At 47.4% G+C, this 22,532-nt stretch overlaps 7 protein-coding genes across 7 annotated transcripts; 3 read left to right on the forward strand and 4 right to left on the reverse strand.

The window, feature by feature from the left end:
- Window positions 1-178: 178 nt before the first annotated feature.
- Window positions 179-1,972, reverse strand: M431DRAFT_86597 (hypothetical protein; the record flags this gene model as incomplete). Its single annotated transcript, XM_024923702.1, has 3 exons — window positions 179-489; window positions 542-1,685; window positions 1,739-1,972. 3 exons carry the CDS (start codon window positions 1,970-1,972, stop codon window positions 179-181), a joined length of 1,689 nt encoding a protein of 562 aa, XP_024773221.1.
- Window positions 1,973-3,096: 1,124 nt separating this feature from the next.
- On the reverse strand, window positions 3,097-4,154 carry M431DRAFT_5860 (hypothetical protein; the record flags this gene model as incomplete). The annotated part of the gene is made up of 2 exons (XM_024921527.1): window positions 3,097-3,747; window positions 3,843-4,154. 2 exons carry the CDS (start codon window positions 4,152-4,154, stop codon window positions 3,097-3,099), a joined length of 963 nt encoding a protein of 320 aa, XP_024773222.1.
- Window positions 4,155-5,694: 1,540 nt separating this feature from the next.
- On the forward strand, window positions 5,695-7,230 carry M431DRAFT_17078 (hypothetical protein; the record flags this gene model as incomplete). Its single annotated transcript, XM_024913027.1, has 4 exons — window positions 5,695-5,837; window positions 5,902-6,022; window positions 6,106-6,301; window positions 6,365-7,230. The coding sequence occupies 4 exons, from the start codon at window positions 5,695-5,697 to the stop codon at window positions 7,102-7,104; spliced, it is 1,200 nt and encodes a 399-aa protein (XP_024773223.1). The 3' UTR covers window positions 7,105-7,230.
- Window positions 7,231-9,378: 2,148 nt separating this feature from the next.
- Window positions 9,379-10,791, forward strand: M431DRAFT_144053 (hypothetical protein). Its single transcript, XM_024912668.1, has 2 exons — window positions 9,379-10,045; window positions 10,174-10,791. The coding sequence occupies exons 1-2, from the start codon at window positions 9,471-9,473 to the stop codon at window positions 10,703-10,705; spliced, it is 1,107 nt and encodes a 368-aa protein (XP_024773224.1). The 5' UTR covers window positions 9,379-9,470; the 3' UTR covers window positions 10,706-10,791.
- An 819-nt stretch (window positions 10,792-11,610) lies between these two features.
- On the forward strand, window positions 11,611-12,665 carry M431DRAFT_508681 (hypothetical protein). The gene has a single exon (XM_024919143.1). It carries the CDS (start codon window positions 11,786-11,788, stop codon window positions 12,512-12,514), a length of 729 nt encoding a protein of 242 aa, XP_024773225.1. The 5' UTR covers window positions 11,611-11,785; the 3' UTR covers window positions 12,515-12,665.
- Window positions 12,666-12,940: 275 nt separating this feature from the next.
- On the reverse strand, window positions 12,941-13,934 carry M431DRAFT_482429 (hypothetical protein; the record flags this gene model as incomplete). The annotated part of the gene is made up of 4 exons (XM_024916040.1): window positions 12,941-13,057; window positions 13,259-13,268; window positions 13,290-13,372; window positions 13,773-13,934. 4 exons carry the CDS (start codon window positions 13,932-13,934, stop codon window positions 12,941-12,943), a joined length of 372 nt encoding a protein of 123 aa, XP_024773226.1.
- Window positions 13,935-16,046: 2,112 nt separating this feature from the next.
- On the reverse strand, window positions 16,047-16,874 carry M431DRAFT_508682 (hypothetical protein). The gene has a single exon (XM_024919144.1). The coding sequence runs from the start codon at window positions 16,834-16,836 to the stop codon at window positions 16,396-16,398; it is 441 nt and encodes a 146-aa protein (XP_024773227.1). The 5' UTR covers window positions 16,837-16,874; the 3' UTR covers window positions 16,047-16,395.
- Between the last annotated feature and the right edge of the window lie 5,658 nt (window positions 16,875-22,532).

Raw genomic sequence — 22,532 nt, forward strand, 5'->3', positions numbered from 1 at the left:
CTACATTACTTTAATATATCGCCCAATCACCACCTATTAACATACTGTTTTCATTCACATGCAATCTCTCAACCTCCAGTGCCTTAACCTCTTTCCCTTTCCAAGCCCCATCATCACCAGTTGCGTGCAATGTCTCGCAAGAGTCGATCGTGACCATGTGAAGAGAAGACCAGGCAACTTAAGCCATGGCAACTGCCTCTCCAGGCTTCAAATTAATCTTCTTCCATGGAACGATGAAGCTTACCAGAAAAGCCGTGCCAACCAGTCCGACTGAAACAGCAAAGGCGGCCTTGAGACCATCCATATATGACAGGATAACACCTGGCAGCTCATCCGCCGAGAAAACTGAGCGAAGGTCGGAGGCACCTGTTGCGAGAACCAGTAGTGGAGAAACTCCTGGTGCGTTGGTTGTCAAAGAGTGAAGCAGCCTGTTGTTGAAAGCTGCTTGGGCCGCCGAGATGCTGAATGCACCTCCAAGAATCTGGAAAACTATGGGTACTCGTTAGCTATAACTCGGACTCTTATCTTTCCAAGTACATACAGTATAGACTCGACGTAGCAGGCGACATGTCGTCAGCGTCAACCTCGGCTTGGAGAATATTCAGGGCATTCTGGAATGGAAATGCAAGACCAGCACCAACGAGGACTTGATAGCCGATCCATTTCCCACTGGACGTGTCGACATCGAGCGTGTAGAGCAATCCAGTAGCCACTGCTGCCACTGCTGCGCCAGCAGTCATGTAGGGGGTCGCCATGTGCGTCTTCTCGACGGCGGCTCCTCCAAGGATGATGAACAAACAAGCGGAAAGGACCAAAGGCAGGTTGTCAACACCAGAATGAATAGCACTAACACCTTTGATGCTCTGGAAGTAAATGGGAAGATAGAACAAGAGCAAAAAGTAGCAGCCGACAAAAAAGAACTGGAATATACCACCAGCCCACATCACACGGCGCTTGAATAGTCTGTAGGGCAGCATGGCGTAATCGCCTTGGAAGTATTCCCAGGCAGCAAGCGTGACCATTATGAGAACGAATCCGACAAGCAGCCCGATGACCACACTGCTGTTCCAGGCATGGCTGACGCCAGCGTACTGGAGTGCAAGGATGAAGCTGATAATACCGCCCATGGCCAGCACGGTGCCGACCGGATCCATGTGCAAGAGCTTCTCCTTCAGCGTTGCATCTTGGGTAGTGGAGACGCTCGGAGTTCTGAAGAAGAGGAAAAACAAAGCCATGGCGAGACCACCAATGGGCAAGTTAATGTAGAAGCACCATCTCCATGTTACTTTCTCCGAGAAGGCTCCGCCAATAAGAGGGCCGAGGATGAATGCAATGCAATAGGTGACTCCCATAGTGCTCATCAATGTCGGTCGTTTGGCGGGCTCAGCGCTGAACGCCAAGATGACGGTAGAGCCTGAGGTGATACCGGCACCCCCAATACCTGCAATCGCTCGGCCGACGATGAAGGTGTTGGAGTTTCGAGCCACTCCACAAATGAGACTTCCTAGTTCAAAGACGAAGACTGCTATCGCAAAGGAGATCTTCAAAGGGAAGTATTTGTAGACTTTGCCCCAGGTGGACTGGAAACCGCCGAGGCACATAAAGTACGCTGATCCGTACCATGATACTTGACTGAGACCATGGAACTCATCCGTGATTTTGGGGATCGCTGTACCGAGAATAGTCTGCCAGTCTATTAGCAACTACGACATCATTCTTTTCGACTTGTGGCTCTTACCTGGTCCAGGGAGGCTAAGAACATGGCCAGATTGATAGCCAAGACAAGAGTTATCAGGCGTACCCCATGCGGGTATTCATCCGCAGTCGGCTCATTGTTGGAAACTGCAGCCACATCTGAGGTCCCGACAAGCTTCTCGGGTTGTTCTGGAGCAAGAGAGCTATCCTCCTGGGACGCTGTTGTCGACGTATCAACATTCTCAGATTTCCTCGTGGCACTGTAGTCTCCGCTCATCTTGGCTTTTTTCCAAAGATGCTTTGTTAATAAATATAACGATCCCTTCTGGCGAATAGCTCAAACTCCCCAGGGTGTAGGGTGAAAGCCTCGAGCACTGGCACGACAAAAGCTCTGTAATTTGTAAAAAGAAGCAGTGCAAAAACCAACTACCGGGACTAACGGTAAACGGAGCGGCACTCCTAGACATGAATATCAGAGATGCGAAAGCTGCATTTAAACAGAATGCATCTGTGAACTGTTCAACAGCCCACTTTGCATTGGTCCGATAAGATATCAGGACGTTGTTGATTCCTTCGACTAATACGGCATGCGGTTGGGCGCCAGGTACGGAGGAACGATTCGGCCGACCGCTAGCTGGTCTTCCTCACAATATCACTTCGGGTATTTTGCTGACGAAGATGGACAGGGGTAATGAACGCCACAGAGTCGTATTGGCGTAGGTAGGTGCATGCATGTCGGGTTAATAGCTACCTGGATACTCATGAAATACGCGTGGCATCAATGATAACAGAAATATTCGCCTGCGTTTTGCAACCGGGAGCGGAGCAGAGTTTTCAACATCTTAGCAGGGCTTAGAGGACTTATGATCTATGTAGACAATGTACCATATTGACAGCGGGACCTGCGTGCCTAGGTATATGATTGGCTAGATATTACACGTGCTGAAAGACGCTTGGGATACCATCTATTGTATTCAGCATTGTGCAGACAATGATGAATCCAGCTTGAACAGCCCGCGCATTCTCCTTGGTAACGCAAGCGTTTAAGTCACCTTCTTAATCTTCCGCTGCTGCTGGCTCCAAGTCTACCGCATCACAAACCAACAATCACGACGTACTCCGAGCATTAAATTTAGTCATATGTACAAATAATCTCAATATAAGACCGCTGAGGGCACGAACAGTTAAGTGTATATCCTATATCTTGAGAACCCATGGCCCAGATAGAATGATACATCCCAACAGAGCCTAGTGATCGCATGATAATGAGACTGGCGCAGGGGCCATAAATTGTCCTAGGTAGTAAACTAACAAAACATCAAATAACTTCTACTAAGAACATGTACAATTTGTTTCCCCCGTCACTTTCGTTAATTAAAAAGTACCAATATCGGCACATCTTTAGAGCTCTCCAACTTGAGCAAGGCCCTCTTTGTGGATAGACATTTGGTGACGGAATCGCTTCACTAGCAATTGTCCGACGGTCTCCTTGTTGGGATCCTCTGGATTCAGTGGGTTGGTTGCGAACACGTCACCGTGCCAAAAGGTCGCACACGAGAGTCTTTCGCCCTCTGTTTTGTTGATGACCCTGTGCCTCACACTCTTGTAACGACCACCGCTCCACTTCATGATCATGTCGCCACAGTTAATGACGTACACATCCTCGATGGCGGGAACGGAAAGCCACTTTTGCTGCTTTTCCAGCCAAACTTCGAGGCCGTCCTTTCCTGCTTGCTGTAAAAGAACGGTAACGCCTCCAAAGTCGTTGTGTGCGCCCACACCAAACTGGCCCGGTAGGGTTACGCTGGGAGATGGATAACGGATCAACTTCATCTGCACAAGTGGCCTCTTGGCAAATGCTTCCATCAAGTCCGTACTATAACCCAGACCCTGGAGTAAGACTTCCCAAATAGTCTTACCTAGTTGGCTAGTCTTTTGGTAATATTCCCACACTGGGCCACGAAAATCCTCTTCAGGAAGATTCGGCCAGACGTTGGGCCCATAAAAGCCGGAGAACTCCACAACGGGATCTTCTCGACCAAGGTAGTAGGCCTTCATACATAATGTTGGTAGTCAGCTGAATGTACAAGTAGCAGCATGTGACATGAAGAAGGTCTAATATTCTCAGACCCACAGGGAACACGCACCTCTTTCGAATCCGGCATTGCGTCTCCCTCTCGCATTGACATGCCTGATGCTTCATATCCTCGACGGCACGGATTTTCCAGATAGGAGAGCTTCATTTTCTCTTCCTTGGGCATGCTAAAAAGTGTGCCGAGACTTTTCAGCAGCTCCTTCTGCAGGCTTATTGGTATACCATGGCCTTTAAGCTGGAAAAAGCCAAAGTCCCGGCAGGCATCCCGGATTTGCTCAATTACATTCTGCCGATCATCAGGCGACTTTGGCGACAGATAGCCGCTAAGGTCAATGATGGGCAACGAGATATCTTCTTCCGACATGATAGTTGTAGATCTAACAAGGCGGGCCTCTGATGGAAACAGTTATAAGGGGAAATGTGAGATGTGACAGTCGGTGGGTGTAGAAGAAGAGAAAAAGACCGATAACAGAGCAAAAAGTCAAATCCTGATACTGAACCACGATATATATGATGTTCTACCCTTACCTTTGATGGTCTGAGGTCAACAGCATACTCAACAATTCGCTATACATGTCTCGTACGACTGATCGTCTCATCACCTACGAAGTACAGAGGTATTCGAGGTACACCCGATACAGTACGCAGCCTCATTGTGTATTAGGAGCGGCGACTATGCTCACCCGCCATGCTCTTTCGGCAACAAACTACGTCATAATACACCGGGTGTCTAGGGTCCAGGGTCCGAAAGTGATTACTAGGTCCCCCACTATCCATCAAGAACGAGGCTTACGCGCGGGGAGATCCGATGTAACTCAATCTGGTTTTGATCTCTGCTAGTGAACACTGAGAAAACGAAGGTGGTTGTCAAATCGCGTTTCAATTCTTGCACTGATTTGTAATTAATGTAGGTTTATCTTAATCACTAAAATGACTTTTATTTTGGAAATCGCTTTTTGAAGATGTACATCTCTTTGCTACTTGAAAGATTGCCCAGTTACTTTGTAGGATATGGTAGATAGCTAGAGATCCTGTGGTGGGTTCAGCACAGAGCTGCAAGGTTGCTTACGGTGAAACATCGTCCGATTACAAGTAACCGCCATCGACATGGTCATTATGCAGCTCTACGTAGAGACAACCGGTAAATCCGTACAACTTTCACTCTTTTAGGCGAGCAATAGTAACAAAGTTGAAGGTTAACACACTTACCCGAGATTTTGGCAGCAATTAGTCGCCGTATCTGTGAAGCTGACAAGGCAGGTTGCATGCATCTTTTCGACTTTAAACCAATCAAAGTATAAGAAAATTCCCAACATATTATCCGTTTACTACAATACGAATTACAGAAACTGTTGAAAATCTAACCAGTACTTATATATACCTTTTACCCGGCAGCACTCTATTCGGAATAGCGAATTTGAGCACCAGTCAAGTTGAAAGCTAAGTAGTGATAAGTACCCCATTGCTGACGTTGACAACAATCCTACCTTACCACCCCCTACCATTCCGAGGAACGGCGTACCAACAGCTAGTTCTATCTAAAGCGATCACCAAAGACCTTGTAGCAATTAACTATATTATCTGTTACCATGACAGCACCCGTATTATCCGAACTGCAAAAGCAATTTGCATTATTGGTTGTCTACCACTGTTACAACTTACAGGTGTGGGATGATGTGGTGGCATCATGTTAATATTCACTGGACCAGTCAGCTTGTTAGCGTTCGGCGGTTGCCAAAATAGGAATCGCCAGCTGCCGGCGACTTCATATTATTTAAATATTATATATCATATGTTTGCCTTCAGTTCCTGTGCCATTATTATTTAAGGCAATCCCCGAAACTCTTTTGTATTGGCGTACATTTCTTCTGTACTCAAAAATATTCCTTATCCAAACACCTACAATGCACGTTCTTATTGCAGGAGCCGGGCTAGGTGGGCTCACGCTTGCCCAGAACCTCCGGAAACGGGGCATTTCCTATGAGATATTCGAGCGCGATGAGCATAAAGATGCACGATTCCAGGGATGGGCCATTGCTTTGCACACGTAAGCATCCAAAAACTCCAAGTTGAAGCATTAAAGGCGATGTATGGCTTATCACCGGTATTAGCATCACAGATGAACTTGTGGCATCTATGCCATCTGATATGCCCGATTTGAGACAAGCCACCGACCACATGTCTCCTCTAAAAATCCCTACCCAGATCTGCCTATACCCCGCTGAAAGCAATGTTCGAGTGGGGTGGGAGGTAGTTATCCACCTTAGGGACCATGATAATCACAGCCCGAGATACTGATAACATGCCTTTTGCAGGATTGTCCAGAAACGCCCTTTATACGCGCGGAGCGCTACCGGCTAAGGAACCACTTGGCTACCAATATTCCAATTCAGTGGGGAAAGCGTGTCCAGCGCATTGAACATGATGACCAAGGTGTCGCTGTATATTTTGAGGACGGAACTAGTGCCAAAGGAGACATTCTTGTCGGTGCTGATGGTGTGAAAAGTGTTGGTATGTTAACAATTCTGATACTTGTCTCAACATTCTCAATTGCTAAGATAAGAAACGCCACAGTTCGACAGCAGCTTCTGCAAAAGTCTCACGATGAGGTTCTGAAAATTATCCCACTGGCCGCCATCGTGGGCGAGCTGAAGCTCTCTGGAGAGGCCTTCAAGCGCCAACTCCAGCTCAGCCATGGAAGCTATTCGCTCATTGACTCCGAGAAGGGTTATCTGACTTTCTGCTCGCTGCATGACGTCGCGCCTGACGGAAAGTCGGCGCGGTACTACTGGATCATGTCTCGATCAGACCCCACCATTGCCGATCCAGACCACTGGCTGCACAAAGCCACCCAACAAGAGAAGTTGGACCACGCCCGCGAGGTCATGAGCAATCGGGAACCCAAGTTTCGCGAGATATTTGACCTAACCCCTGTTGAGGGCGTCAAGAAGGAGACTCATATCTGGCGCGACCTCGAGCTTTCTAGTCTGCCAGCTGGCCGGGTCGTTTTAATGGGCGATGCGGCACACGTCATGACGCCCTTCCGTGGCGAGGGAGGCTATAACACATTCATCGATGCCATGGCCCTTGCCAAGATCCTAGACCGAGTTGACAAAGAAGACAAGACTCATGACATCGAATCAATCAAGGCTTCTGTTAACGAGTACAATGCCGAGATGTTGGAGCGCGGGGTGAAATCCGTGCAGCTCTCTCGAGAGTGGGTTGACGGGTCGAAGGTTAATTCCAAGAAGCCGTTGCTTGCACCTATGAAAGTCATCCCATTCTCGGAAGTTCCTCTGGAGGTCGCGGCTTGATGGACCCAATTTTGGGTAGAGAAACGCGGAGAATTCTCTATTAGTGCAATCTGACAGTTATGAATTACGGATAATAGTTTCAAAAGCCAAAAAAAGGGAGAAAAAGGAGAGAGAAAGACAAATGTGGCTTTAAGTCCTTGCTGTGGACTATTTGGGATTATGTTGTAACTGCTCCTTCTTTGGCGTCTATCAAAGATTATCTTTAATCTTATACTCTTGGATCTTACTCTGTATTGACTTTCTCGATGGATTGGAAGTCTTTGGTTTCTCACTGTGATGCCGCTGAAGAAAGTGTGCCTTAGGGTTCTAGATCTGTATTCTGGGCGTGGATTTCTGTTCTGATCATTTGGCTTAGCTGCAAGAAATTGGATGTATGACATTTCAGGTTGAATGAGCAAATATCACACCGTGATCATCGTAGCCCAGAAGACTTCTCGTTGAGTGTAGAATATTGCCCTAGGCCCATAACTTTTCTTTCCCTTCAAGCCACTTTTATCGCCCCTGTTGTCAATAAGGATCTAGAGAGAAGGGCGTCAGTCATTCTCTCGCTATTTACTTACAATTCTAAATCCAAAACTAAAATGAAGTTTTTCGTTCTTTACATTAATAATTTAATCATGGACACGATTTAGTTACCGAGACCACCTAGCCTTTATTCAGAGCCGCACCCTTCGAAATAATTGAAAAGCTTAACAATCGCTATCGTTCACTTGGATTGCAACAGTGGGACGGCAAGGCGGATTTTGAATTAAAGTGTGAGTGTTCTCCCGGCATCGATGTTGTTGGAGCTACTTTGGACTAGGACCAAGACGAGAAATACTCCGATTGGATTGTCGTTCCAGTGATCTACAGATAGCGTATAACTTCTAGACAACGGTTTGACGTAAGGAACATGCCGTTTAACAAAGACCCTTTTGTTTCCGCTTCGTGCGGAGAGTTGGTTGAAAGTGAGAGGCCTGAGGTCGACGTTTCTAGCCAAGGGGGTTAATGTGGCTCGATTCTTCATATTTTAAACATGTCACGGAGCAACATATTCGAGACTGTTTTCATCTCTAAACGGCGCATATGAGTTTCAAATTTCGCGTTCTAGCGCTGCCGAAACTCCACCAAGATGCCTACGGCTGGAGTAGTGTAAGATCGTGAAGACAAGCGTACGCTTAACTAAACTACCTTCGTTCACTATGACCATCACGATCTCGTTGACCTTGACCTATCCAGTCAGTCTGTCGTCTGCATCTTGTAAATCACTTCTCATATGCAAGGGAAAGTGGGGAGGGCATCAGTAACAGTTGGAGAATCTTATTGTGTATGGTCCAGAGCCTTTCTATTGTTCCTTCTTTCAGATGCTACAGTATCTCAATGGCTTGACAGCACTGGGTTGTTACTTGATGTGGCCAACAGATTTGAATGAAGGGCTAACCGGAAAGTGTAGCTTATTTAAAGATTGGGCCATCAAACCTAAGTCTTTCTAAGGTTTGCAGATTTGCCCCGAGCCCGGACCAGCAAGCGAGATGGCTTTGAGTCAACAGGTATCAGTGACATCCTGTCACCGGCCTGGGCGCTTACGGTACCTGTGGGACTAATATTGCTGTGAGATAGCAAAGTTTGAGAGACGCAAAGGATTCACAATTTGCATAAATATACAGGGAGAGTGTTATCTCTCAATTGGTATACAATGGGCGGAGATTTTGGCAAACTGGGATGAGGTGCGCAAGGTGGGCGGCTTCTCTCACTTTACTTGCGATTATGCGATATAATGGGCTCAGAGCATTGAACAGCTATGGCATGCCACAGTGCATTTTCTCGAACATGCCAAGAATTAAACCGGACCTCTTCAACGGATTTACTGCTCGTCTGCTCAATTTTTTCACTCTCGGATATTTATACCCAACACTCTGCATAAAGGTCCGTATCATGCGGACCAAAGCCATTTCGAACGTCATATATCACCGAAATGTATAAGACACTCACTACTGGTTATATCGGTGCTTACATTATAACCTACTACTACCGAAAACACCCTGGCCTTAACACTAGCAGGAATGCCAGCTCTCCCAGGCAGACTAACATCCTGTCGCAGCCAATTGGCCAACCTACGACGTTCAAACCAACTTACGACCTTAGTTCGGTGAATACACACTGCTGCCGCCTTGTATAACACCGGTCCCTGCCGCCGGCGCTGACTCCACCTACGGCGATGGATCCGCTTACCGGGCACTTGAAGAGTGTTCGGGCGCAAGCTTAATCGACGAATTCGCATGTCAGTGTCGGACTCTGAGTTCGAGTATATTACTTGAGGTAGGAGGCATGTAATAAACTGTATCAATCACAGCCTTAGGACCCTCAATCCCGTGAGCTACACCACCATGTCGTCCGCTACTACGATGGGGCAGTTGCCCCAACACCAAACGGCCATTGTAGCTCAAGGACCAGGCCAAATGACTATCCAGAAAGATGCACCAGTACCCGCACTGGCTCATGACATGGTTCTAGTGAAGACAGCAACAGTGGCCATTAACCCAGTTGATGTCAAGTCGCTGGACTACAGCCCGGCACCCGGAGCCATCATAGGCTTCGACTTCGCCGGTACCATTGTAGCACTAGGTTCAGATGCAGTCAAGGAGGGTCGTCTAGTCGTGGGTGATCGCGTGGCCGGGGTCGTCTACGGCATGGACAGGCTGCAGCCAGACGTTGGGGCCTTTGCTCAGTATGTCGGTGCGCTGGCGGATTTGGTCCTCAAGCTTCCCGACCACATTAGCTTGGAAGACGCCGCGGCTCTAGGACTAGCGACGGCAACGGCAGCATATGGCTTGTTCAAAGAGATGGAGCTCCCAGGAGCCCTCGACAGACTCAGCGGCCCCGTCTCTGGCCGCGGAGACTTTGTCCTTGTTGCAGGTGGTAGCACTGCTACAGGTACGCGCGCCATTGAGCTACTGAAGACGTAAGTTTATTTTCACATTTATATATATATTCTCTCTTCAATTCATTGATCATTACCGACTTTCTACAATCTCGCTTCGAGAAGAACATATTAGGAGGGGTGGTTTGCTGATGAAAGATACTTGACAGCGCCGGTTTCCGCCCAGTCGCCACATCTTCTCCATCAAACTTTGAGCTCGTCAAGAAGTTTGGGGCTGAAGCGGTTTTTGACTACCATGACCCAGGCTGTGCAGACGCCATTAAAGCCTACACCAACAACGAACTGGATTATGCGCTGGACTGCATCGCCGAGGCGGAAACGACACAGCTGTGTTACGCAGCAATTGGTCGTGCTGGTGGCCGATATGTTGCTGTGGAGCCGTTTCGTGAGTCGATTGCCCAGAGCCGGATCAACACTGTGAAGGCATCGTGGTTCAATGTCATGACCGTCTGGGGTCGCAAAGTCGAGCTTGGTGGCGAGTACGCCCGTGAAGCCTCTCTCGAGGATCGGGAGTTCGGCGCTCGTTCTTTCGCGGCTGTACAGGCATTGCTCGACCGTGGCTCTGTGACAACTCATCCCGTCAAGCTCATGTCTGGTGGCTGGGAAGGTGTTGTTGAGGGTGTAGCCAAGATACGCAGCCAGCCGCCATCTGGCTACAAATTGGTTTGTCAGGTCGCCTGATACTAATCACGGTAAGGTTTTCGCGGTTTTCGGATTGTTTACAGATTGGTACCGATAGATTAACATCTGTTGCAAGTACAATGGGCTTTTTCAGCGGATTTTCATTCCTCATATATTGGATTACACGTGAGGGCATATGCTTATGAGATATTGGTACCAAGAAGTGCGTATGTATGTATATAATGTATGTATGTATGCAAATTAAGCTAAATGGTTATGCTGTTTTGGTCACGATCTCTAATCACAAGTCCCTTGGCGCCCTTGTTTCTAGTACCAACCAATCTACCAACCTCAATCGCCCTGCATCGACTTGTCGCCAACTGTCACGCTCAGGGTGCGACGCAGCTACACATGTCATGTTAGCACACTCCCTTGATTATGGTCGTTGCGATTAATGTCTTGGTACTCCGTACATCCATGTATATATTTTGCTCCAATGCCTAGGCGATTTAGTGTGATCGTTATATCCGCCGCCCCTCTACGATCAGCCGTCGATATACTTCGACAACTATTAACGGGCAAAAGCAACGGAGAATTAGAATGGAATCTTTTCCAGTGTCACGCTGGCGCGGCTATTACCCATGCTTGCCACGCACTTACGCAAGCAACGCGTTCTTGTGAAAACTCCGCTGTAGATAATTATGATTCATACCAAGTAAACCCTCAAAATCAGGCTTTGCGGAGCGGACCGTCTTAGTGTCGTTGGAGATCCCTTGCATGCTAAAATCGATTGTTTTAGCAGCATCGGGCGCCAAATACCACCTTTGAAATTGGTGGCTGAATATTCGGCAGCCAATTGATCCCGACCGAAGCCGAAAGGAGATCAGACACGCAAGCAGCAGTGCGCCACAGATCCACCACCGGAGCTGCATAGAGATTGTGACCCTGTCTGTCTGTCACGTTGGTGATTTATTAATGAAGGCTCTGCTGCACTTGACAGCTGAAGAAACTCAACCAAGATCACTGGAAACTCATTCACATTGCTTCACTGCCTTAAACCATTTCGTGTTTGGTACTCGTTCTACGGACCAACTTATCCCTCGACATTTTTATCATTACATACCTTGTACTACGAGCGAGATGTCAGCCCCAAAGACAATCGCTTTTTTTGGCGCCACAATTGGCTGCGGACTTGCAACATTGAGCAACGCCCTTGATGCTGATACCCGTTGTATTGCCCTCTGCCGCACACCGAGCAAGCTCGAAGGGCTCTTTTCAGACGACAAAACATCCCGTCTGACAATAATCGAAGGGAATGTGCATGACGTCGATGCGGTCAAAAAATGCCTCACAGTCGATGGCACTCACCTAGTCGACACAATTATCTTTTCCATCGGTAGCCGATCGATGAACTACAAGCTTGAGCTAGATGATCCAAGCATTTGCAGAAGGGCTATTGCTACGGTGTTGGAGGCCCTGAACCAGCTACGACGACAAGGCCTAACCGGCCGCCCCAGACTGATCGCCCTTAGCACTACGGGAATCTCTCAGTTTGGGTCTGATACCCCTTACATTGTGGGGCTCCTGTATTATTATCTTCTTTATTCACCCCATGAAGATAAAAAGGCGATGGAGCAGCTTATTACAGGAAGTGACGAGGACTTTACCATTGTGCGGTCGTCCTGGATGTTGGACGGCGCGACAAACAAGGCGATCCGAGTCGGCGTGGAAGACCCTAAGCATGGTCGTGAATCCGACGCGATTGGCTATTCAATCACGCGAGAAGATGTTGGAAAGTGGATCTTTGAGAACCTCGTCCAAAATGACAACGGCGTGTATGTAAGGAAGATTGCTACGATAACACACTAGATGTCGGAGGCATAGGAGCGTCCTCGCAATCCAAATGCGAGGTTTGAACTACGCTTTGATGAAAGGAGCAGAATTTCTTTTTTTGATGATTATTCAAGTAGAGATAGATATAGTTTTCAATATTACTTACCAACATTATGAATACCGAGACGCCAAGGGACTCCCTCAGGTACTGTTAGCCCAGGCTCAAGGCATGGGAGCTTCCATGTTCTTATAAGAGAAATAAATCTACCTCTGATTATTCCCAACTCATTCAAAATATCGGCGAGGCCGGCAATATCTCCAACGTGTCTAATGACAGTCTTGGAGGATCCGTCACAATGTGGTGTGGCATTAGAGGCATGGCTTGTTTGGTTAAAACACTTGGCAAAAGCAGCTGGCTCCTCGGGGTCACCGGCTTTAGTGTCAGTGCCGTGCTAAAACGAACTAGATGTAGTCATAGATATTGTTCTCAGGGTCTAGACCTCCATTCTTGTACGTCCTTTGGACAGAAGCAGCCTGGGCCTTGGTGCTGGGGACGGTGATGCCGTCGGAGTAGCCATTCTGGTTAGCACCAGTGTCTCAAACCAGGCATTCGATATGATCACCATCAAGAATGGCAACACTAAGCTTCTTCAGGATAATAGAAGCTACGCCTTCTCTACAGGTATGTCCATCTGGACCTGCATCTGCATCTTGCATATGCAAGGAGCCCATAGGGGAAATTTTTCAACAATGAAAACTTCAGTTCCAGGGATTACTTACATACCGCAAACTACAACAACCCAAGACTCACCGCTTCACAGTATCTATACGCCTTGGTAAACATGTAGCACTAATGGTGCGACTGTAAACGGCGATTTCTAATCTATGTAGGGCCTTGATACCTAGTAGTATAGTCACCAATTTCTAAAACCATATATCAGACTGTTGACGCGACTTGAATACCATATACAAGGCCTCCAAAAGCAGATGATTCTATTGAATAATCTGACTTTATGAAAACTAATGCTCAAAAGATTCGACAGCGTCAAAGGCAAGGAGATCTTCCTGTATCAGGTATAAAGACCCGACATTGGTAGTATCGTAGTGGATACTATTGGGTAGTGGCATCCCGCAGTGTTAAACCGATCAGGAGAAATCTCCTGATAGCCCACCATTACGCAAGTTTTTAAGGGGCTTCTATGAGGCAGGAGGTGAACTAGAGCCTCCAGGGAAGCGGCAGACGCTGCCGATGATGGCAATAGGTTCAGCCTATTGGGAAGCCATTTTTGCTTACAGTAATTTCAAACGTGGCCTTTAACCAGTTGAGGGAAAAGATCCTCATTATGAAGCTAGGGGAGTTTTGTAATTTTCTTCGGTTGAAGGGGATGGAAGAGTAATGTAGCGGTGTAAGAACTGTTGGGGTGGACGTGTTTGTTCGAAGTGTTGGATTCCTCATTGTTGCTTGCCCAAGTACCTCAGCTTGCACGAGGCATTCAAAGGTGATTGAATCATCAAGTCTTCTTCTGAGATATCTTGAACCAGCCTCTGGTATTCTTGGTGTCACAAGAGCAGAGTTGTATCTGTAACTGATGGATGGGCATGATAATCTGTTTACCTTGGCATTAGACGTAATCCTGATGCCATTCAAGGCTGATCGTCTTTTTTTCCCCTTGTGATGGCCGGAGATATCAAAATTTGCTCTCTCAGCCACCCCTGAATACTCAAGGCTTGTTGTTGCCTAACCACTGCCATTGGGCATACATCCGTTTGGTCCGATTGGCCAGCAGTAGAGAGTAAAAACTTGATTGGATTCAGTTTCATGACAGGCTAAGGAGTTACATACTATGGTCATGAAATCAGCGGTAGAACTGGATAGTTGGTACGCAGAATGCAGGGCAGGCAGAAGTATACGAGACAAGTGATGCTGAGGGCATGGGGTAGAGGAATGCCAAGACGGCATGGATACAACGGCAACAACAACATAAATTGCAGACTTAACGAGAAATTTCACGGCTTTTTTATATGATGTCGTCGTAAATCCTGCTGCTCTTGATGCTATTGCAATTTTTGTCATAAGTATGGTTTAATTATCGGTGAATTGATTCAAAGGCAAGCTGCTGTTGAGACTATCCATCATCCGTTGAAGTCACGAAGGTTTTTGGTGCTAGGTAGCCAATGACTAAACATACGCCGAATGACTCGAGTGCCTTCTAGCGCAGCCAAATGTACCTTGATACACAAGGATATAAGCTGTCTGAGGGAATGTAGCCGTTAGCGTCAGCGGGCTTACAGCTTGCTATGGAACCTTGTCTGAAGGAAATCGCCCCTCAGTGTACAGGGCTACTCAATCAACGGCATCCAGGAATCAACAAGGGTGCTTGCGAGGGGTTAGAATAATAATTCCTATCTAAGTTACAAATCAAACTAAAATTATTTATATATGTAAAAGATTTTTTTTAAAACATTAAAACTTTTAGTAGAATGATACCAAGAAAGATGATTTAGTGTGGGGATATTGTGAGTAAGGGAGCAAAACCACCACCTTCAAAGACATCTCGCCCATGTGCATGCATACGCACAAGCTGCCAGTGTCAAGGGGAGGGGCATGATCATCCACGGGTTTACTCCGCACATTGCGGAGTACACCGGATGTCATACGATGACACGGCAGGCTGAAGACAAGGCCATGCTTCGTAGCCAATGAGATGCCCCGTCGAATTCATGAGGGACTTGATATGCGCACCCATTTCTTCTGCCAGGGGGGCGTGTGCATCTCGTACGAATAAAAGCCGCTTTGTACAGGGGACTAACACTAGTTGTCTGGGGTGCCCGACTGATTGGATTGCGTGAGTTTGCAATACGATACTAGGTACGCTGACAATGTACAAGCGGATCGCCGCCAGGAAGGCAACCCAAACGCCTGGTCCTCCGCAAGAATACAAAGTACATGCACATGTCATGGCCCAGCAGCGATCAGTTCTCCAGATATCGCCTTTTTTTTCTTGGTGAGTCACTCTCAGTGTTTTCGAGCACCACAGAAGATTTGCGTGAGGGCACGTAAGAGGCTAGATTCAATGGAAAAGCAACAAGTTTGTATATGTAGATTTCCTTTCTTTTTTTCTCACATGCCTTCGTGTTCTTGTTCTTGCCCCCCTCTCTCTCACACATTCACCCAACAAGGCTGCACAAGTCTTTGACAACACTGTGATCCAAGCGTTATGTCTCCCTTCCTGTTTCATTTCTTTCGGTATCATAAAAAGTCGAGAGCGTGAGACTGACAGCTTACAGGGTGTCTCGGCACGGTAGTGGCTCCGTGATTACTATACTAGGTACGCAGAAGGAGTGGTACAGGTCTAGACGTACAAAATGCATGTGCTTGGGTTCAAAGCTATCATAATGATTGATACAAGGCTGGACTAAACATCAGCTGGGGATGTTATCCAGAACCTAGATATGGGTATGGGGGTCGGTTCCACATAATCAGCAATGAAATTAAGATCACTCTCGTTCTATCTACTATCGACATTGACATCAAGGCAAAGGGACAATGCTGGTTTTCGTCTTCTTTATTTTGACATTCGATTGAAAAGGAATTTATCCGGATGTATGATCCTTGAGATGCTTCCAGCGCGCTACTTGTAACAGTGTAGTGAAGAAGAGTCTGGTACTATAGCCCTGATGTTTCCTATGACGTCTATATATGTATATCAATAGACACAATTTAGCCACTAACTCCGCTTCGTTTCCTGGTGATAAAAGACTTGCATTGCCGCCAGCCCCAACCAATGTGAGAAAAAGGCAAAATGACAGAGGAAAATAAAAGAACGTTTAAAAGCCTCGTTAATTCAAAGAGAAATTTACGTATGTATGTGCGTATACTATATATACGGTAAAAACAATTCATGAAATTCGTAACATCATATGAGGAGCGTTTGTCGGAGACGGACAATGCGATATCGGACCTCCATCTCGAGCTCAATGACCTCTGCACTGGTAGCGTGCGTATTGGGCAATGATGCAGGTAGACTTCCCGCCTGGTGTTGGGGAGTCTCAAAAAGCTGCTGTGATGAGACCTGCGATGGCTGTTGCGGAGAAGACTGAGAAAGTGGTGATAAATAGGAGTGAACAGCTCGGCATTGGCGCTCCGTCAAATAGGAGCAGAGCTGCACAATCATGACCAGCCGGATGTCCGCGAGCCCTGCATCCGGGCGAGGTTCAGGATCGACGCCACCATTACTGTTGGGCGTCACACTCGCTCTGGAGTTATTTCGTAGATCACCATCGAGTTGTAGAGCGGTGAACACGACAACAAAGATGTTTAGGAGCAGCGTGTGGCACGCAATGACAAGATGGCGCATGACTGTGTTGGAGTATTGACCTTGGTTCGGTGTACGAGAAAAGCTAGATGGCGACGATGAGGAGGAGGATGACAAGGAGGATGACAACGCCAAGCCACTGTTGCTGTTGCATGCAGCTTGGTCCAAATACGCTGTATTGCTGTCGAGGGAGCCTGGCATGGATGTAGGAGTGGGCAGGGGGCCGGTCCCGTTAGGCCAGAAGCTCGAGTCAACTGGCAGGCACTGCATGATTTGCAATAGATGACACGAGGCGGAGAATGCGTCGAGCAAGGTATTACCAAGCGTGACAACGCCCGCATAAGGCGTGGGGGTTTGATTTTTTGAGGCTTCGGGTCGAAGAAGCAAACTGGAAGAGTCGGCAGAAACCTGGACCAACCATTGGGCAACCAGTTTGAATGTAGCGTCGTCGACGAGTAGGGATGACAAGATTTGATTTTGGCCGAATTCTCGAGACTGAATTAGAGATTCGACTGTTTCAGCGAGTGTGCAGCACGTGCGATGTAGTGGGTAGAGGCGCATGCTAAGCTGGGAGAGCTGAGCGATGCCATCATCGGGGGCTAGATGCATCTGCGGGCGCGCCGGTTGCGGTTGCTGCTGATGCTGAGGCTGCTGGTGTAGATGCTGCTCAGGAACTTTTTGCAGGTGAGCTGGCGACGCAGTTCTGGTCTCCACGTGCTTTGATCCCCAGTCTTGGATATATGGAAAGGCAGCATCGGGAAAAGCGGCCACTCCGACAGCATCACTCAGTTGGTGAATGCCGTCCATCATGGTTTGGTGCAAATCCATGGTTGACGTTGGTCTGCTGGAATCGTGATGCTGCTCGCCGTCCATATCGATTTGCATGTCGCCCCAGTTAAAGGGCTCTGCCAACCACGACCATATGGACGTGTCTGATGTGTCTGTAGAGATGGTGGTAGCTGCATCTGTGTCCATTGGGCCTGTCAAACTTGGAGGATCATCATTGCCGCTGCAATTGATGTTCCCAGGCGGTGGCGAAGAGTGCTTGCCATTGCCATTGCCATTGCCACAATCACCGTCAGCGACAACCGTCTTTGGATTTGACGGAATCGGCTCAGGCGTTGCTGGTGATGTAGAAGGTTGATTGAGGGCCGAAGACGCGGAAGAGGAAGTGGCAGAAGCAGAGGTGGCGGTGGCAGTGGCAGTGGCCGCAGCAGCAAGGTTAGAAGCTGAGGATGTGCGAGAAGGAGAGTTCGAAGACGAGTTTTCCATGTGAAGCCGGTACATGCTGGGGCGGCCCTTGGGCAAACTGAAACTGTAGACACAGCGCGCATTCTGTCTTAGACATCGATTGCATGCGCCTGTATTGCTGCCGCTGGCGCGTGTACACCGCAGCTTTTGGCCATGGCATCGATCGCATGATTGGCGTCTTGAAGCAGTCGAGGTTGATGCGGTGGTAGTGGTGGTGGTTGTAGTGGCAGCAGTAGAAGCTGCCGTGGAAGTTGAAGGAGAAGCCATCTTGGAGTAAACAGTCTGTTCAAACTGACCTTGAATGACACCGAAGGGTTGCGGGTGCAATATCGAGGCAGAGCTCTGGTAGCTTAAGTACCTAGCAGAACTACCAGCTTCGGCATCGTGTATACTTGTAGCTACAAGCATGTGTATTGCTTTGGCAAGGCAGCTCCGGTGGGTACAGATGCTTCAGGTACCTGGGTACTATAAGCAGCACACGTGCATGTACCATGGTGGGAGCGGGGGGAACGCGGCTCCATTCGATGCTTGTGCAGTAAGGGTAGATAGCAACGGATTGGATTGCATGTAAGACCGGGCTAGAAGGTAAGAAGGGGAAGAAATCGCGAGACGGCTGAGTTGCTGGCAACTGGCAATCGAGGAGGCGTTTATGTCGATAAACAGACGATGGTGACAATAGTTGCTCTCTTTTCAATTGTTCAAGTTCCTAAGTCACTGATATTTGTTGATGTAAAAAGACGTTGAAAGCTACATATAACATCTCGGAGTTAGATCTCCAGAGACGAGTTGTAATACTAAAACAAGGATGATAGCGAGTGGGTTCATCTACTGGTTCGGACGACTCTCGGCCCAACGAGGCTCCAGTTATCTGCGGCGTGGAGTGGGCAAGCCAGAGATGAGAGGGTGTGTAGTGAGATGGCGTTGCTCGGGACTTGCATGATGCTAGAGATCCAATACCCTGTACGGACATTGACTTTTTTTTTCTGTAATCTCTTCCTCTTTTGCCCTGTTTCTTTATCTACCTCTAACCCATACTTTATGTGTATATATATATATATATGTATATATCGCCCTCTCTCTCCACCTCTGCCCCTCTCTATGAGCCTCACAGAAGGGCCGAGGTGGGGAGCACGCAGAAAAGAAACTTTACTGGGAGCACCAGCAGCACCTGCTGCACCCTTGAAGATGAGCTACTGCGGGTAAAACAATGAAGCACCGATTAGTAATGCCTGAGGGTGAAAGGTTGACAGGATCCCCATGGTGTACCGCTCTCGGTTCTTTAAACTCATTTTTGCTAGGGATATAATCGCTACTGCTTATATGTACGCTACCATACCCTGCTGAAATCCCACATTTATTATGTCTGCTGCGCTCCGTTCCCTGCATACAAGGGGCCGTTGACGGTTTGCTTTAGCTGGCGCTTACTAGGTCGATAACGATGACAGGGTGCGCTCCGCGGCTGTAAAGGTAGGTAAACTTATATACATGTAGGTTGCCCTACACCTACTACCTAGTAGGTATTGCCTACAGGTGGTTAAAAGAAATACGCACCCTAGGTGCTGGACGTTTCACATAATGCAGACAATTCCGCAAGCAAAGTTGGAATACGTCAAGTTATGAGCCAATTATCTCTTTTCATAATCGATAGCGCACGGCAAAGCCTGGCTTTTTAAAATCCTTGTCGCTTTCTTGTGCCCATAACGAGGCACGTCCAATCTATGCTAATGTACGAGCATGACCTTTGCAGTACACTAGCGTATGCCGGTTTTCTGGCTGTTAGTACCCCATCAGCCAACTCAACTCTCCGTACCCCGACAATTGCATATACGAATCAGCTGTAACGAAGCTGCTGTAGGAGCACGTTCCTGGTCAGAATCCCAAAATCTTCCAGGGTCAACAACGTATCGTCTTACTTTTGTGGCTTGTCTTGTTGGTTCTGGGAGGAATATATAGCCGTATCAGCGATGCGTGGAGTACATACATGGGGTACGCAGCCATGTTCTGTATGGTGTGTAGCCGAGAACCTAGACAAGGAGCTTCTTTCGCTTTGGGGCGAGTACACGAGCCACCAAGCACCCAGTTCCTATTCCCCAAATACCTAGATAACCATTGCGTCCGCACAGAGATACCCTGCAGCTGCACCATGTTCTGCTCAACATCCAGGTTACAGTACATATACACGCATCTGCTGGGCCTCACAGGCCATCACATGGAGAAGGCGTCCAAGCGCCGTGCTACTCCAAGGATTCAGGGGAGATGATCGCCAAGGCGGATAGGCCCCTAAAGACTCCTCTTTCGCGTGGGCCACGTGGTCCCAGTCTGGTTAATGTTGGCCCGTGCGGAAAAACGCGTGCCATTTGTCAATTATCATTTGATTCCAAGCAATTGTGCTCGCTACAGAGTCGCAACGAGCGATGGATTGGCCGATGGATTGGGGATGAATACCCGCAAGTACGCTTCCATGGGTATACGGGATATTCCGAGTAGTAAGATAAGCTGTACATAGGGTGCCCCTGTAACCTGTATATATACATAGGCAGGTTTCCTTTTACGCTAAAAAAAGGAAACCTATATAATATATTATACAGCTTTCCTTCTAATACAGCCGGCCTTTTACTATTGCAGCTTACCTTTTACACTAACTTTCTCTCTTTACTAGTAACCAGCCTTATTTTTATAGTAACTTTTATACTTAGTTACTTTTTTCAACAGCTTTTTTTAACAGCCTTTACGGCAGCTTTTACAGTGTAAAAGCCTTTATAACGGCCCTTATAATAGCTTTTATAGTAGCTTTAACAGCAGTCTTTATAGTGTATAGCTATTGTAGCAGCTACTGCAGTAGCTTTTTATAGTTAATATAAGGTAGTAGTTGCTTATGTGTATAAGAGGAAAGCTGTACTAAATCGCTATAAAGGTCAGCTGCAGTAATAAAAAGCCGGCTGTAAAAGGTCGGCTGTAATAATAAAAAGCCAGCTGTAAAGGTAGCTGTAATAGTAAAAAATCAGCTGTAAAAATCAGCTGTAATGGTAAAGGGTCGGCTGTAAAGGAAAGCTGTATAATATATTATATAGCTTTCCTTTTTTTAGCGCAAAAGGAAACCTGCCTATATACATATACAGGTTATAGGGGCACCCTATGTACAGCTTAACCATATACTCGGATATTCCGGCTACTTTGTTGCTGCCTACTAGTTGGTATTTACGGCTTATGCACCCACACAGCGTAGAAGGAATCCAGGAAATCTGACACCAAATCTATCTGCCACACCACAGTCGTATCACCATACTACATGTACCTACCTCTTTGCTGCCACAGCGAGAAAGGGCTTCCAGAACAAGAGACCTACAGATTGTCAGACTGTCTATAGCAACATGTGTGTAACTTTTCCCCACGGTGCTCATAGAGCCAACGCCTGTATTACTATTTCCCTCAAAGTGTTGACAAGTGGGGTATCCCCAGAATGTATCCCGGCTTTGACCAGGATAAGGAATTGGCTAGCCATATTACCAGTACCGTACATGACCAGAGAGAAATAATTGGAACGGCTAATTTTGCGAGCCACAGGCTTGTGGATCTCCCCAGAAAATGAAACCTGTTCTTGAATCGAATAAGTAACAGGCTAGCTTAGACACGTTAGCATGATGCCAGGAATCAGCGACACTCAATACAGTTTTCCAAAGTATGCAACCTTCAAGGTACGTGTACCTATTGAGCCTTTCGAGAGCGTTCTGGAAGAGGACACCACCTCTCTCGCCAAGCAGCTGGTTTCCCATTTGAGATGCTATTCATCCTACATACCGACATAGATGTAGACTAATCTACGTAGATCATCCGATTCTCTGCAGACAGATATCGGCCGAATAGCGTATGGCACAACTATCATCCCGGACCAACTCGTCTATTTACTGGGTAGGACCCGGAGATATCTACACGGGCTGTGGGAGATGCATCGGCCATGCCGGACGCATTCTAGAACGTAACATCAGAAGCAACTTGCGCTGGAGGTTCAGAATAACAAGACAATATTCGCTGAAGACAATTCTTTTGGATTGTTTTACTGTTTGGCTGTTATAGAAGCTAGGTTACCTGCACTGGTTGTAATAGATACTCACTGTTGGTGTTTCCATAGACAAGATTTCAATCGTAGGGGTGATTCACCACGAGTAGCTCTTGTTATGAGCTCGATATGGCACCTGGACGTACATCGCCTCGAGCTCTTTGATCGAGATTAGTAGCGTCTAGATTCGCCCCCAAGCCCTAAGCAAGCGGCTCCCCGAATTAGGGTCGGTATCCGTATCTACCTAGTAGCTGAGGTACCTAGTAGATATGTATGCATGTACCCGTTGGTTCCACTCTTGGTGACCAGCTGTTCGGACTTCGCAATGCCCGAACGGTTGGTTTTCCAAAGTGAAACTAGCGGGTATAAACATTTCATGAATAAGCGCCAACATACATGTGGTGCCGGCTTGTTCTATTCACCGACAAGG

This window comes from Trichoderma harzianum (assembly GCF_003025095.1).
Source record: "Trichoderma harzianum CBS 226.95 unplaced genomic scaffold M431scaffold_7, whole genome shotgun sequence".
Classification (NCBI taxonomy): Eukaryota; Fungi; Ascomycota; class Sordariomycetes; order Hypocreales; family Hypocreaceae; genus Trichoderma; species Trichoderma harzianum.